Here is a 16,617-nt window from a genome sequence, read left to right as displayed (position 1 = left end):
CCGTCCGTGGGCAGCCCGGGCCGTCCGTGGGCATCCCGGGCCGTCCGTGGGCAGCGCGGGCCGTCCGTGGGCAGCCCGGGGCGGACAGCGCTCTCCGCCGGGGGTCAGGGACTGGGTGGGAAGGGGTTACTCAGAGGCTCCGCCTCTCTGGATGCAGACCCAATCAGGGCAGCGCAGGAGGAGCTGGGTGGGCGCTCCGAGAGGGGTGCGTTTTAGACGGAAGCGCAGCTGCCCGGCGGTCGGAGGGGCTGGGAGCCGGAGCAGACGTCCGAGCAGCGGCCGGAGCCGGGGAGCAGCGGGCGGGCAGCTGGACGCGGGCAGGCGGCGGCAGCGGCTCCGGAGGGTTCTAGCGCGAGCATCTGGCGGCCCTGGGAGCCCGAGATTCCGGCAGCCTGCGGAGGGACAGCGGAGGTGGTGACCGACCTGCCGGGAGAGAACCGGGGCGGCGGAGGCGAACTCCGGCGGCGGGAGGCAGCCCGCTGCCGCGAGAGAAGGCGCTCCCTGTAGACAGGGAGAAGAAGAAGAAGGGCCCGGGCCCGGGCTGGAGGGCAGGGGTACGAGCAGTCGGGCGGAGGGGGCCACTGACACTCACCCTCCCCCCCGGGAGATAGTTTCTTTGTGGCGGGGCCGTGGCCAGAGGGTCATCCCTAAGCGGGGCATTCCCGGAATCGCGGGGAAGCGAGAGCATCGCTCCTGCTGGGGCAGGTCCCCGTGGACCCGACGGTCACGGAGGTGACAGGGCCTGCCTAGAGTGGAAGGAGAAAGTCAGAAACTTCCCCGATGGGAGTCCCGGGGCTCTTCCCCCCACTTAGAGCCCTGGACTTGGGAGTCCCGGGTAGAGCCTGTTCTGGAAGGGGGTTCTGCTCCCTGGTGCGGAGACTTCCAGTTCTCCACGGGATAGAAGGAAACCTCTCTAAGTGAAGGAAATCAAAGGGTTAAAGTCCCAGCTCAGTCAGGAAGTTACTGCTTGACCCTAGGCAAGCCGCTGAATCTCTCTCTTTGCCCCCTCGTCTTCACCTTGAGGAGGCTGGGTCAGATCGCTGAGTCTTTCGTTTATTTGGATTCTCTGAGAGTGGAGAACTGTGGCAGTTGCCCTTGTATACTCACTCATGAAGTGAAGACTTGTTGACCTGCTCTCTGCCCATCCCGGTAATTCTCCCCGGCACTGACCTGGTTCCTGCTAACAGTTGAGCTGCATCAGATGGAGCAGGAGCCCTGGGACCTGGGAGGTAGATGAGACAAAAGGCATTTGGCTCAATCCCTGTGACCAAGGCAGCAGAGTGCTGTGCCATAGGGACCAGGGAGAGAAAGATGGAGGACTGGATTGGAGCAGGCCCTTTCAGGTAGAGGAAGGGAACTAAATGGACATTGCTTTTTTTTTTTTTTTCTTTCCACCTTTTCGCCTCTGTGAAACCCCCTTACTGCACAGCGTCCCTCCCTCTTGCATACCTTCCCACCTGATCTCAGGTAATCTAATGGACATATGCAGTCCAGGAGGAGGAAATATCTTTGGCTGATACTTTCAGCCTCCTGGCTCCTCCTTCTCCTCTTAGGGGCTCCTCGATTCCGAAAGCTTGCCATCCTCCCTGGCCTCAGACCCAGGACGCTGACCAACTGGCCCCAGTGGCTAGATCAGGGACTTCTACCGAGTTTTGTGGGGCCTGAGGAGCTGAGCAAAGAACCCTGCCCACCTTCCTGTAGCACCCATCGATGGCGGAGCCAGAAGCTTGGCTGCCTAATGGAGACATGTTTTGATACTTCCAGGTGCCAGAGTCAAGACTTCAAGGTGTTTGTGTACCCCATTGGGCTGACCCAGCCCATCTCCGAACTTCATCATAAAGTTCTGGCTTCCATTGAGGGCTCCCACTACCACACAGCCAACCCTGAGGAAGCTTGCCTTTTTGTCCTCCCAGGGGATGCCCTGGATCCCCAGCTGCTCCCGCTGTGGAATGGAGGGCGGAATCATCTCATTTTTCAGCTCCACCCTGACTCTTGGCCTGGTCTGGACTTTGATCCCGGGCAGGCCATGGTGGCCAGAGCCAGCCCCACACCAGAGACCTTCAGGCTTGGCTTTGATGTCTCCCTCCCCTTCCTCCCCCAGAGCTACCCACAGAGGGGTGGGAGTCGAAGCCAACTGGTCCATCTTATTCCCCCTCCTGGAGAGGACCTTTTGGCCTTTGAAGGCCAGTTAGACATGTGGGGCACTGGCTTTTCCATCCAACAGGACCAGAATTCTATCTTGAACCCCAGTGATCACCATGGCGAGACCATCAAAAGCTACAGGGACGGGCCATGTAAGCAGGACCACACCATTGAGCAGTAAGTCCTGCCTCTCCTTTTATCTCCCACATACTTCTTGAAGACGCTGAGTAGCCAGACAAAAAAGGGAAGATTGAAGGGAGGCAGGGAGATGGGACTAGGAGAAGAGGATCTTAGAAGAGAAACTAATCCGAACACAGTACTGAAGGATATAAGGGAGTAATGGGGGGGGGGGTAGAGGGGAACACCAAAATCTGTATTTGTCAAGGAACCAGTGGTGGAATCCCAAATTGGTAACTTTTTAGGTGTGTGACTTTGGGCAAATCAGTTTCCTCTCTGGGCTTAAATTTTCTCAGCTATAAAATAACTGAATTAGGGGTTCTTCAAAATCTTTTTCCCATTCTCAATTCTATGATCTTATGATTTGTAGAGTTTAGGGAAAATTTCAGTCCAGGCAGTGAGACCTCAAAAGGTGTGGCCAAAAGAACAGATTGTAGACTCTCCGTCAATTCGATTCAACAAATATTTAATAAGGCACCACTGTTTATGGCCCGCAGGGCTAAAAACTAGGGGAGATACAAAGATGAATAGTTCTCTCAGAGAGAACTTATAAAGCTTACAGTTTTTCCTCCCTGAACTTTAAAAACAAGGGAAATGATTGCTTTATTCCTACTTTAGATTCCTACTCCTCTTCTCTGCCGCCAATACCTCAATTCCTCATGATTCACATATAAAATAGGCAAAGGAATGTGTGGGGTGGCCTCTGAAAACTCAGATTAAAATGTTTAGTCTTGAACTCTTTTAGGCATCAAAAGCTGTGACATTCAGATCCTGTCCCCACTCCTCCCTACTGAGGAATGGGGGACTGCAAGCAGACCTCTTCCTCCTCCAAGGGGTATAAGAATGACCACAGGGATCATCTTCCTTCACCAGAGGAAAGTGAAGTATGAAAAGCAAAAGTAACATGCTTGGGAATGAAAATATCCCCAAGCATTTTAAGGAAGGAATAGTGTTTCCTTCTAACTGGAAAGAATATTAATCTAAATTAAGTTCTCTCATTTTATATATTAGGAAACTAAGGCCCAGATGTGGCAGAGTAAGAATTTGAACCCAAGGCCTTTGGAATTCTTTCATCCCAAGCCTAGTGTCCTTTCCTTCATCAAATTCTCCACTAGAACTGACCCTTAGTCCAACTTTGGGGGTAGATAAGGATGAGGGGAGGGAAAGGTCTTCCCAATCCAGTCCATTCCTGTCCCAGCTGTCAGAGAAGGACCTGAATAACTCTCCAGAGAGGATTCTTTGATTTCACTGATCTCCACGTGCCAATTGGAAGATGTTCTCATTGAAGGAATGAATGAATGGCTTTGGAAAGTGCTAAAGTAGTCTTTCCTTCCATTGGAGGTCTCCAAGCAGTGACTGGATGATGACTTATTATAGACAGTATTCTTTTTTTTTCAGGTATAGATTGGACCAGAGGGTCACTTCCAATTCCTAAAGTTTTTTTTTTAATTCTATGAGCCTCAGAATCACTTGGCAACCAGTCAGAAATCAACAACTGGTCAACAAGTGTGGACTGGTGTCATGGGAAGAGTAGAAAATTTGGAATCAGGAGATCTAGGCTTGAATTTCTGTCCTAACACTTTCTAGCTGTGTGATCCTGGACAAGAAACTTTACTTTCAGTTGTCTCATTTGTAAAATGGGCATGATAATAATATTTGTGTTATTCGATAGGATCACCGATAGGAAGGTGAGAAAAAATGTTTTGTAAGTTACAGATGGCTATAAAAATGTGGAGTTGTTGATTTGACCTAGCACATATTATGTACCGGGCTCTTTGCCAGCCTCTAGGGGATGCAGAAAAGTATAAGACATGAAAAATTAAATAGATCTGGGAGTTTTAATGGAGTGCAAGCTCTATACTAGTCAGCAGTATGATGAGGTGTCAAAAAAAAAAGTTATTTGAATTTTGGACTTTGTAAGGAGAAGTAGGGTTTCCAGGAATAGGAAGATGATGGTCTCTCTGTTCTCTGTCCTCATCAAACAACATCTGGAGTACTGTGTTCAGTTTTTGACACAGTTTAAGAAGGACAATGATAACCTAAAGAGTGTTCAAAGCAAGGCAACTTTGATGGTGAGAGGCTGTGAGTTCAGGCGATTTAAAGATCAGTTTAATGAATTGGGAATGCTTAGTTTGGAGAAGGGAAGATTCAGATAAGGGCTGAAGAGGAAGCAAAAGCGATCAAAGATGACAGGGTGAGAGCCTGGGAGAATGGCCAGAGTAGCAAAGCTAGGAGGAGGAAGTTATTTTGGGGAATGAAAGATAATTTAGTCCAGTTTAGGACATATTGAATTTAATGTGCCCAAGGGATATCTAGGTGGAGCTGTCCAGTAGGCAGCTGAACATGAGGATCTGGAATAATAGTAATGATAATAATTTGCCCTTTTATAGCTAAATGAGAGAGGTCAGGGCTGGAAGTCAGCTTTATTCATGGTGGAGCTCAATTAAAATGAAAATAATCTGTGTTGGAAAAACTATTGAGTAGGACCATCATATGGGGGATTGGATTTGTTCAAGGGCAGAACTAGAACTAAGGAAAAGAAATTATAGAAAGGCAGATTTTGATCTTAATGTGTGGAAGAAAACTTTTTTTATAAAGATTTTTATTTTCAAAATATACATATAAATAGTTTTCAACATTTACCCTTGCAACACCGTGTGTTCCAAAATTTTTTTTCTCCCTCTATTTCCCTCACCACCTCCCCTAAACACTAAGTAGTTCAATAGATGTTAAGTTCTAGAAGAAAACTTTCTAACAATTAAAACTTTCTCAGAGGGGTATGGCCTGCCTCAAGAAGGCAATTAGGCTCCAAGGAGAAGTTGAAGGAGCATTTTTCTGAATGTGTTTTAAATAGGGACTCCTGTTGGGGTGCTTTCTAAAGGGGCACCATCCAGCTCTGAGGTTGTATGAGATCGAAAGACAGAGAGTTCAAGGACAGACAGATTCTTAGGAATATTCACATTTATGATGTTCCTCCCAGTGAAAGGCCAAGAAGGGATGGTCAGAAAAGTTGGAGGAAAACAAAATGGTTTGTTATTAGAGAAGTCAAGAAAAGAGCGAAATCAGGCCTCAAGTATTAGATAAAATGCTCTATTTAAAGTCAGGAAGGGATTCAGATTCTACTTCTGACTCCTAAGTGTGAAATGATGGGTGAATCACTTAATTTCCCTGGAACTCTGCTATAAAATGAAAAGTTTGGATTGGAATTCAGGAGTTCTCAATTTGGAATGTAAACTTTAAAAATGGTTTTGGGATTTCAAAATAATTCTTGTCATCCCATGCATCTTATTTATTGGAGGCAATCCGGATCACACCACTAGTGTCTGAAGTCAGATTTGAACTCAGAATTTCCTGACTCAGCTTGGTGCTCCATCTGATATGCTTTCTAGTTCCTCAACAACATTCTTGTTTAGTCCTTTGCATTGTATCCAACTCTTTGTGACCCCATTTGGGGGTTTTCTTGGCAGAAATACTGGAGTGGTTTGCCATTTCTTTTTCCAGCTCATTTTACAGATGGGGAAACTGAGGCAAACAGGGTGAAGTGACTTGTTCAGGGCCATCCATCTGGTAAATGTCTGAGGCTGGATTTGAAATCAGGCCCTCCTGACCCTAGCTCTGTTCTCTATTCACTGTGCCACCTAGATGTTCCTTGTATTTTATTTTAAACATTTAAACATTTAAAAGCATCATGCTGAGAAGGAGTCTATAACCTTCACTGGATTGCTGAAAGGGGTCTGTGAAACACAAAGAGTTAAGACCCTCAGGGTTAGACTTGAAAGAATTCCTTCCTTGAGGAGCTTTGCAGACTGGTAATTTTTGCAGAAAAGAGAGAAGCCTCCACTTTACTTGGGAGGAGAGAGATGACCATTCCTGGCTGGGGCAGGAGGAGGCTGACTGGTCAGTCCTTGGAGCTTCCTAAAGGCTGACTTGTAAGGGAAGGGTTAAATTCATGCCTCCCTGGGGTCACTCAAGGACTCTGGGGATAGTGGCTTTCCCCCAGGACTAGGCCAGCTGGAACCTGGCAAACCTCAAGTACTCCCTCTCTCCTCCCTCCCTTGTCCTCCCTACCCCTCTCTCTGTCAAAGTAATGGAGCCTAGCTATTCTGGGCTCCCCATCTCTCTCCCAGGAATTCGCCATGGGGCCAAGTACCCACAGGGCTCTGGGGCTATTTAGGATCAGATTCTGTTAAAGGGCCCTGATCCCCTCTAGATGGAGGAAAGGGGAGTTCGTGGTTCCTGAAATCCCACCTCCTCCAGAAAGTCTGCCCAACTCATTCCAAAGAACAGTCAGGGTCATTGTCCTGGGGCACGTATCTGCCTGTCTCAGATGGGGTTATGGGGGAGAGTTCAGGTACAAAATGTGGTTATCATGTTTAGTGGTTAGGACACTCCCAAAGAGCTTCAGCTGTGTTTACTAACCTGTTATAGTTCTGTCCACAAATTTAACTTAGCTGTTATTGAAGTGTCCGTGGGTAAGAAGTTAGATCAGTTTGTTCCCCTCTGGGTAAAGTCAACAACATAGGCTTAGGACATAGAATGTTAGAGTTGAGAAGGAAATAAGCATTTACTAGTCACCTACCATGTGGCAAGCACTAAGTGCTTTATAAGTTTTATTTCATTTGATCCCCACAACCTTGGGGGTAAGGGCTATTATTATTCCTTTTTTCACAGTTGAGGAAACTGAGGCAGACAGTGGTTGGGTGCCTTGGCCAACTCCTGAATTCCTGAAGCTGGATTTGAACTCAGATTTTCTTGACTCCAAGCCCAGATCTCTATTAATTTTGCCACCTAGTGGGCCCCTAGAAGTCACAATGTCAGAACTGAAAGGTATCCCAGAATCTAGAGTCCAGAACTGGGAGGGGCTTCAGAACATAGAACCATAGGTCTAGAGCTGACAAGGATATTCAAGGCCATTTAGTCTCCTCCTTTCCTTTTAGAGATCAGGAAACTGAGACCCAGGGAGGTTAAATGACCTCCCAAACAAGTAGAAACTGTTTAAAAATGGGATTTGAACTCGGATCTTTTAATGCCAAAGGCATCAAGCAGTATATCCTGCTTACAAGAATATCAAAGGGAAAGATGTCAGAGCTGGGAGGGCCCTTAGAACCCAGGAGGTCAGAGCTGGGAGGGCCCTTAGAACCCAGGAGGTCAGAGCTGGGAGGGCTCTTAGAACACAGAATATCAGAGTTGGGAGGGCCCTTAGAACACAATATCAGAGCTGGGAGGGTCCTTAGAACCCGGGAGATCAGACCTGGGAAGGTTATAGATTTATTTCAAGTATGACACTATAATAGAGTAATTGAAGGCCAGCATTGGAATGAGGTAGAATTGAATTCAAGATCCATCTCTTACATATTGACTGTATGATCTTAGACAGGTCCCCTTTCAATGCCCCAGATAATTCTCTCAAACTCAAAGTGACAGAGGAGTTGTTCTCTACTAGGAATTCAGTGATGCAGCCTTTGGCCAGGACCCTTTTATTTCCCTCCAAATTTCAAGTGAAACCTCCCAGTTTAGTTTTGCTTTGGATTAGCTTTATGATGACATGGGTGGTCTTTGCCTCAGTTTCCCTCAAGCCAGAGGCAACAGAGATCAACAGAGAAGATCATATACTCTGAACGGAACTCTTCTGAGCTCCAGGTAAATAAGCTTAGGCAGAGAAAGAGCCAATTCCCAGTCCCCTTCTCCTTCCTCTTCCCCCAGCCCAGCCCAAGCACTCAGCCGTAGGCTTAGTGGGTCATAGAGCTCTTGGGAGGAGCTGGTAGCAAGCTCCCGTTCCTGTTACCCAGCCTCCGAAGGGACCGAGTCAAGGCTGCCAAAACAGGTTTTTCTCCAGAGGGTGGGGCTGGAAGACCAGATTCTTTCCCTGAGGCCCCCCACTCCCCTCACAAATCTCCTTCCCCTCCCCTCCCCTGCTCATTGCTGGTTGGGCTAGAACTGTTGGTAGCCATGGGGCCAGAAGTTGGGTGACCCATTTTTTCCACCTCTCACACGCCCTGTTCTCTTTGATGTGAGGGCTCTGTACCGTCCCTCTCTCTTCCTGCTGTAGCATAAGAACACTGGCTTTAGTTAGAGAATCTGGGTTCAAATCCTAGGCAATGTGCCAGCAAGTGAACCTCTGGTACTGCATCTACTTCCCTATAAGATGAAAAATATATAAATATAGTTATATAATATATATATAAATATAAATAAATAAAAATATGCTTTAAAAAAGTGAAAAAAGAAGATAATCTCCAAGATCCCTCCCAACCCCCAATTCTCTGATCTGGCATTTACCAGCTGTGTGATTTTGAACTACTTCTCTCTGAACCTCAGTTTCCTCATCTATAAAACGAGAATAACGGTTCTTGAAATACCAGCTTCACAGTGGTATTGAGAAAATATCATGCTCTAGGCCTTAAAGAGCTGTATAAAAACAGTCACTTTCTATCATTATTGGAAAATTGGGAGAGAAGGTAGAAGCTTGGAGTTCATGGTTGATTTCCACCCTCAGCTGTGCAGGGGAAGGTTGGAGAACGCGACTCTCCCAAAGGAATTCAGTCGGCAGGACCCGGGTCTTTGGGGACGGCTGAACCCAAGGCGGGCCCCTCCATTCTGAGGTTCCCATGGCCAGAGGGGGTCCGGTGCCTCTGGGACTTTCCTGTGTCCTTATCGAAGTGCTCATCTCAGACGTCCTAGGTTGGGGATGCTGAGCCCAGGGGAGAGCAGGCTCTGGGTGGGGCTGCTTGCCCCTTAACAGACGCACGAGCCCCCCTCACACACACATGTACCTTGTGGCCCAGGGAACAGAGTGGGCCTGTGTAGGCAACACAGGCTTCCTGTGTGGTTGCTGAGCCGGGGGAGGGGGGAGTTAGGGATAGTCGAGGGCTGAGGGGAGTGTGTCCTCCACCTGCACACAGAAAGGCCTTTCATAGTGTGGGCCCCTGAGGAGTGAGGGAGTCTCAGGCTGGACTTGGGGATCACGACTGATTACTCAGGTGGGGGGCCTGTGTGAGGAGGGGGGTGAGGAGTAGAGTTCAGAGGTCAAGTCAACAAGCTCTTTCCCAAGCTTCAGGGAGACAGAGGGTCCTCTGTGTGTGGCTCTGCTGGGGTCTCCCCAGGGCTGGGGAGAGGGGGAGGAGAAGGATCACCTCAGCAAGGCCCAATGTCTGTCCCTTAGGTCTGAGATGCAAAACGGCCTGCACAACTCTACCTTCTGTTTCATCCCCTCGAGCTGCCACGCGGGCTCCTTCCGTCTCCTGCAGGCCCTGAAGGTACCACAGTGTTCCCTTTGCCCAGCTTGGCTGCTTCTCTTCCCATCCCTGGCCCCAGCCAGAGATGGAGGCTTTAGTGCATCACGTGCTCAGTAGGAACTAGCGTGTGACCGGTATCTCCCAAAGCTGTGGTGCTATGGGCTAAAAAAGCGGCGTCCGGTCTCAGGGACTCGATCCCGCTTCGGCCAGAGCACGTCCAGAGCGCTGGGTTCCGAGGGGAGGGTTTCAGGCTGCACAGAGGAGAGGATGGCAAATATGCTGTGTGAGGGTAGCACGAGGGGACTTGGGAAGTTCAGCCAAAGAAAGGCCTCAAGGAGTTGAAGGGGAAGGGGAGGAGGGCTGTTTTGTCCAGCCCCGGTGGGCCAGAGACAGGGAGGGGATGCTGGGGTGGAAGATTCCGAGCTCACTCCATCAACAGAAAAAGATGGCTGACAGCTAGGGCTGCCTTCGCCGGGGCATCGAGTTCCCCGTCATCTGAGATCTCCAAGCACGGACTAGGTCATGACTTAGAGATATACAGGCCAACCCGGGCCTTTAACAAATGGGGAACGGAGACCCCAGACTTAGTGGCCAGGCTAGAATACAGATGCCAGACTCTCTGTTCTTTCCCCTTCCCTAGACTGTGTAGAGTAGTCTTATTCCTAGAAGGGGGCCCACTAAGTGCCTCTTAATCTGTATTTTGCATGTCTGGCTGAGGCTATACCTGGGAAGAACTGGCCTCCTGTAGGCACTGACCACCCTCCCTCTTGTCTCGGGGCATTAGAACTACAGGAGACCACAGGAATCTCAGTACCCACTTGTCCTCCAATCAATGAACTCTGCATGAGCTGCCCCATCCCACCCACAGTGACAGAAGGAGAGTCTGGTGCAAGAATCGGGGGCCTCCTCTGATGACCTCCCCCTTTCCTGCTCTCCTTTCCAGGCAGGATGTGTCCCTGTGCTGCTGAGTAGGGGCTGGGAGCTCCCCTTCGCTGAGGTCATTGACTGGGGTACCGCAGCCGTCATCATTGATGAGAGGCACCTGCTTCAGGTAAGGACGGACTAGGGCTAGGAGAGGCTGCTTTCCCAGAGACACGGGAGACCGATGACCCATAATTACCTTTTAAGGACAGCAGTTATTGGAGTTCCCTCCTTTTCACAGAGCACCGCTGGGATCAAACGCTTGGACATGAAAGGACAGAGACAGAGTCAGTTAGCCCAGGGGCGAAGCCAAATAAAAATGGGGTCAATCTGCCTGCTGCAGATTGATTTAGAAAATCAATGTTCTATTGTGTTTTATTAATTACTTCATTCAATATTTATTAGACAAGTTAAATCTTTTACTTAACATTATTCAATATTGTATTAAATTATTATTTTATTGAATATTTCTCAGTTACAGTTTAATCTGGCCCAGGCTGCTTAGGAGTGCTACTTGTGGGATATCTTGAATCCTGAGGGCATAAAGAAGCCAAAAGGAGGCCTGACCTGGAATCAGAACACCTGGGTTCTTGTACTGACTCTGCCTCTACTTAAGAATTAGAGGGAATGTGCTAGATGACAGAGACAGGCTAAAATATGGGGTCAGATATGATACGATTAAATTTAATTAGGATAATAGCTAGCATTTATATGGTATTTTAAGGTTTCCAAAGAACCTTACAAATAGTATCTCATTTTATCCTCACAATAACCCTGGGAGGTAGTAGGTGCTATTACTATCCTCACTTTACAGTTTCGGTGGAAACTGAGGCTGAAAGCATCTAAGTGATTTGCCCAGTGACTGAAGCTGCATTTGAACTTAGGAGCTCCTGATTCCAGTTCTATTCACCTAGCTGGGATAAACGTGAAACAAAACAAAATTCGTAAATGTTAATTAAATGGCAGATGTATAACTAGGGAGCAATTAAAAAAGATCTAGGGGGCTGAGTGGGTGGTAGGGTTAATATAAATCAGCTGCTGAGGGATATAGCAGCCAATAAAAGCTAATGTGAGGTTGGACTTTGTTGTTGTTCAGTCCTGTCCGACTCTTTGTGACCTCATTTGGGGTTTTCTTGGCAGAGATACTAGAATGGTTGCCATTTCCTTCTCCACTTCATTTTACAGATGAGAAAACTGAGGCAAACAAGATAAAGTGACTTGACCAAACTCATACAGTTAATAAATGTGAGAGGCTGGAGTTGAATTCAGGTATTCCTAACTCCAGTTCTTCAGTTCGACTGCCCCCCAAGACTTCATGAGAGAGACATAAAGTGCAGAGCTACAGTGGCCCTGGTCCAATGGCCCATTGCATCAGGCTGTGCTGTGTTTAGTTCTGGGCAATACATTTTAGGAAGGGTGATGATCAGCTAGAGAATTTCTAGAAAAGGAAAGAGCCACAAGATCAAGCCAGTTGAGGATGGGTGGAAGGACTAGATCATGCTCAGCCCAGACTTACAGATTAGAGAAACCTTAGCAGGAGACATGAGATTTAAAGGGTCATGATATGGAAAAGGAGCCCCGAGCAAGGGGCAGAAGGGACAGAGAGGTAATCTGAAACATTTCTCAAATTCAGAGCAGCCCCAAAGTAGGATGGAGGTCTTTCCAAGGCAGTCCCTTCTCTCCTCACTGACAGTCTTCATGCCAAAGTGGAAGGGCATCCATAAGGGATGTTGTAGGAGGGATTCTCTGGTTAGACTGGCCACCTGTTAGGGACTGGGAATGTGTTTGACTCTGGACAGGTCATTTTCCTTCCCCTTATCGACAGTTTCCTCATCTCTGAAGTGAGACAATTGGAGTAAATGAGAGCCAAGGTTCCAAGTCTAAGCTAATGTGGTAAGTTACTTCTCAGTGGTGTGTGCCAGAGGAAGAACATGAAGGAATGGATAAGAGGGAATCCTAGATGATCATTATTTTGAAGATTGAATTGGAAATGGAACCATTTAGATAGCAGATCATTCCTACTAATTCTGTCTAGACCTGAGTGTCATAGAACACAGTATTAGAGCTAGGAGAGACCTTAGAACCCGGGTTGTCAGAGCTGGGAGGGCCCTTAGAACCCAGGAGGTCAGAGCCGGGAGGGCCCTTAGAACCCAGGAGGTCAGAGCCGGGAGGGCCCTTAGAACCCAGGAGGTCAGAGCCGGGAGGGCCCTTAGAACTCAGGAGGTCAGAGCCGGGAGGGCCCTTAGAACCCGGGAGGTCAGAGCCGGGAGGGCCCTTAGAACCCGGGAGGTCAGAGCTGGGAGGGCCCTTAGAATAAGAATGTCAGAGCTGGGAGGACCTTTAGAACACAGCTTGTCTGAACTAGAGAATACAGACCTGGAATCAGGAACTTTGGGGTTCTACTTCTGACATTCACTAGCTGTGTGATCTTAGGAAAATCACTTAGCTCTTTGGCTCTCAGTTTTCTCATTTGTAAAATGGGAATAATAATATTTGTCTTCCCTATGTCCAGAGGCATTTTAAGGAAACTACTTTACATACCTTAAGCTTATATAGAAAAGGGAACCATTGTTATTGTTTATAATATTACAGATTTTTACAGCTGGAAAGAACCTTTAAAATTATTAGTAAATTTCGTGCTTATGGAAACTGAAGGCCATTTATATAATGTGCTGGTTTTTCCCAGTTCTGGCTGAGACGATGCACAGGAGTCGGAAGGAATCTAAGAATGGGCTGGAGAAAGTTGGGAGGGCAGAGTCTCGGAGTTGGCCCATGGGGTGTGGAGACAAGTGAGCACTAGTCCCCAGATGCTTCATTCCCCCTACCAGAGAGCAGGGAACTGTGACAATGTGCCATTGATGGAGCTGGGCCTAGATTCCAACCTAGATCACGGCCTGTCCTTCCTTGAATTTATCTGTGTGATCCCTCAGATCAAGTCAGTCCTCCAGGGGCTGCCCCCGGCCCGGGTCCTTGCCCTCCGCCAGCAGACCCAGTTCTTGTGGGATGCCTACTTCTCTTCGGTGGAGAAGATTGTCCACAGCACACTCGAGGTGAGGCCGGGCCCCTGAAGGGGATGGAGCAGACTGGGGGAGATTCCTGTCCTGTAGCCCTCCCTGTTTTAGCCTGACAGTGGTTTGGGGGAACGCAGATTTCACCCCCTTCTTAGGCTGCAGGGGCACCAATGGGATTATTCAAAAATGTTCAGCTTTAGGTTATTATAAGAAGTTATCATTTAAACATGATCATAACAAATGAATGACCTGTTCTTTTAGATCAATTTTTTTCCTCTGATGTCTCTCCTTTTTAAAAAAAATAATAGTAGCTTTTTATTTTTCAAAATACATGCAAAGATAATTTTCAGCATTCACCCTTGCAAAACCTTTTGTTCCAAAATTTTCTCCCTCCTTTCCCTCTCCCCTCTCCCCTAGAAGGAAATAATCAATATATTAAATGTATAATTTTTCTAAACATTTCCACATTTATCATGCTGCATAAGAAAAATCAGATCAAAAGGGGAAAAAATGAGAAAAAAAGAAAGCAAATAAAAGCAATAACAACAACAACAAAAAAAAAAAGGTGAAAATAAGATGTTGCGATCCACATTCAGTCTTCTGGATGCAGATGGCTCTCTCCATCAGAAGTCTATTAGAATTGCCTTGAATCTGTTATCTCTTCTTAGGGAAAAGAGCAATGGGACTCTGACACGTGGCAAGTCTTATAGCTTCTTGGTGCCCTGAGATTATCCAGCCTATGTAGCGTTCATCTGTACTGGGCCTGAGAGTTTTCTCACTAGCCAATTCCTTTACTGATAAAATCACAGATCTAGTTAAAAATAAAAAATGGAACCCAAAACCCCATGGGTGGTCAGCAGCAAAGCCAGAATTTAAAATCCTTTCTCAGGCAGACTCTGACAATTGCTAGCTGCATTACTTTGGGAAAATTACTCAAGCTTTCTGAAGTTCCAGTTTCTTGTGTTTAAAAGGAGGGGTCTGGTGCTCACCACCTGCCTCTCAGAGGGTGGTCTAGAAGGGGGCACTTTGGAAGCTTAATGGTTCTAAAGAGATGAACGTACTCATGATTTCCTCCACAGATCATCAGAGACCGGATCTTTAGAGCAGCCTCCCGGCCCTGGCTGTTATGGAACGCTCCTCCTGGGGGGCTCCTGGCCCTGCCTACCTTCTCCACACATTTGGGAGACTTCCCCTTCTACTATTTACAACATGGTATGTTGCCCCTGGCACTAGACCCTTGTCAACCCTCCCTGCCCCAATCAGAAACTTAGACCCAAATGTAAGGACTCCACAGTTCCCCTGTCCCAACAACTTTCACAAACCCCAAAACCATGGTGGGAAAAGGGAAAGCATAGAGGCTAATGAGTCAGATTACTTACATCAAAATCCCGACTCTTCCAATTACTCTATAGGGGATCTTGGCCAAGACACTTTTCTGTAGCTCAGTTTTCTCATCTAAAATTTTTTTGGGGGAGGTTGGACTAGATCAGGGCTTCTTAAGCTTTTTTCTACTCTTAACCCCTTTTCTTCCAGGAAATTTTTCTGTGATCCAGGGAATATAGATATATAAAATAGGTAAACAAATCAAACATTTATGGATAATAAATTATAATTTCCTCAATCCCCATATTCAGTTATAAGATCCCATAGCGGGTTGCAAACTATAGTTAAAGAAGCTGGGGACCAGACGATCTCTAAAATGATTTCCAATTCTAATTCTAAAATTCCATGATTCTTTCTACCTCAGGAATCACCTTCCTAGAAATAGCAATAATAATAATAATAATAAAGATTTCTATCTAAATGAATATACTTGGAGTCAGGGATACCTTAGTTTGGATCCTGCTTCAGACACTTACTAGCACTTACAGATCAGTCCCCTCCCTGAACTGGTTTCCTCATCTATCAAATGAGGTTAATCCTGGCTCTCACCTCACAGGCTGGTTATGAAACTCAAATACCATGATTTTACAAAAACCTTAGAGTGCTGTGTAAATGTGGAATATTTATTATTATTCTATAGGACCCCGAGATTATAGAAAATGCTTTCCTCACCAAGACAGACCTCATATGATTATTATTTTTATGCTGATCTGTATGTTATAGAGGAAACCTTGTAGAAACCCAGAATCCCAGAAAAACCATTCCTGTGGGGACAGCCAGTCACCTGGTGTCAAATCCCCAGGACTCACACACACACACACACACACACACACACACACACAATCACACTTACAATCACACTCACAATCACATACACATTCCATCACCCCCCCCCCACAAAGACCATCTAATCTGGGTGACCTTATACAAGTCATTTCATAATAATAATAGCTGACATTTATGAAATTTAAGACTTTCAAAATGCTTACATTCTATCTACTTGATTCTCATAACCCCATCAGTAGTTACAGCTCATTTCACTGATAAAGAGGCTGAGGAGCAGAGAAGGGAAGCAGTTAGTTCATGACGATAGCCAGTAAGTTTCTGGAGCAGGATTTAGCCCTGGTCTCTCCCTCTGTTCTCCCAGGGCTTTTTAGAGTATGTTATGGGGTTAGATTTGACTTTTTCTGAGCTCTGAACCCTTTCTTCCCTCCCCCCTCTCCACATCGAGACTGAGGACTCTGCCTCCAAATTAATCTACTGATTCAATGCCCCAATGTTTCCTTAGGGAGCTGCCTCCCAAATCCCTCTGAGACTTTTTCAGCTGATCAGAGACATCAGCTTCTCTGCTCATTGCCATGAAAACCGCCTCTGCCTTTCTGGTCCCTCATCTGCTCCCCGCCAGCCCTGCCATCCCTTCCCCTAACAACATGTCTCCATCTCCATTCCACTCCACAGGCTCCCGGCCCTCTGGCAGATTCAGTGCCCTGATCTGGGTGGGGCCCCTAGACCAGCCCCCCCTGAAGCTGATCCAGGAGGTGGCAGGCTCCCAGCGTTGTGCTCAGGTCTGCCTCTGCCCTAGCCGGGCCCTTGGAGGGGAGAGGGAGGCTGGAAGGAGGCAGGTGGTTTCCTCAGCTTAGAGGAGCCCAGACGTAACCCCCAAGGAGGTCCTGACTCCTTCTGGGTGGGGGAGGAAGGTGAAACTTTAAAGCTCCAAGCAGCCCTTGCCCCTGAGTATTTCACCCACT

At 47.2% G+C, this 16,617-nt stretch overlaps 1 protein-coding gene across 2 annotated transcripts in view; it reads left to right on the top strand.

Moving 5' to 3' along the window:
• The first annotated feature begins 205 nt into the window (after positions 1–205).
• EXTL1 (exostosin like glycosyltransferase 1) overlaps positions 206–16,617 on the top strand; it is a 29,035-nt gene continuing 12,623 nt past the window's right edge. For both annotated transcript variants that reach the window (XM_023499844.2, XM_003764961.3), the window contains exons 1-6: positions 206–2,319; positions 9,482–9,575; positions 10,498–10,605; positions 13,406–13,525; positions 14,566–14,698; positions 16,328–16,434. In XM_023499844.2, the coding sequence (XP_023355612.1) occupies positions 1,484–2,319; positions 9,482–9,575; positions 10,498–10,605; positions 13,406–13,525; positions 14,566–14,698; positions 16,328–16,434 (1,398 nt within the window). In that variant the 5' untranslated portion in view covers positions 206–1,483. The remainder of the gene's footprint in view (positions 2,320–9,481; positions 9,576–10,497; positions 10,606–13,405; positions 13,526–14,565; positions 14,699–16,327; positions 16,435–16,617) is intronic.

This window comes from Sarcophilus harrisii, chromosome 3 (genome assembly GCF_902635505.1).
Source record: "Sarcophilus harrisii chromosome 3, mSarHar1.11, whole genome shotgun sequence".
Lineage (NCBI taxonomy): Eukaryota > Metazoa > Chordata > Mammalia > Dasyuromorphia > Dasyuridae > Sarcophilus > Sarcophilus harrisii.
This window is presented reverse-complemented; position numbering and strand designations above follow the sequence as displayed.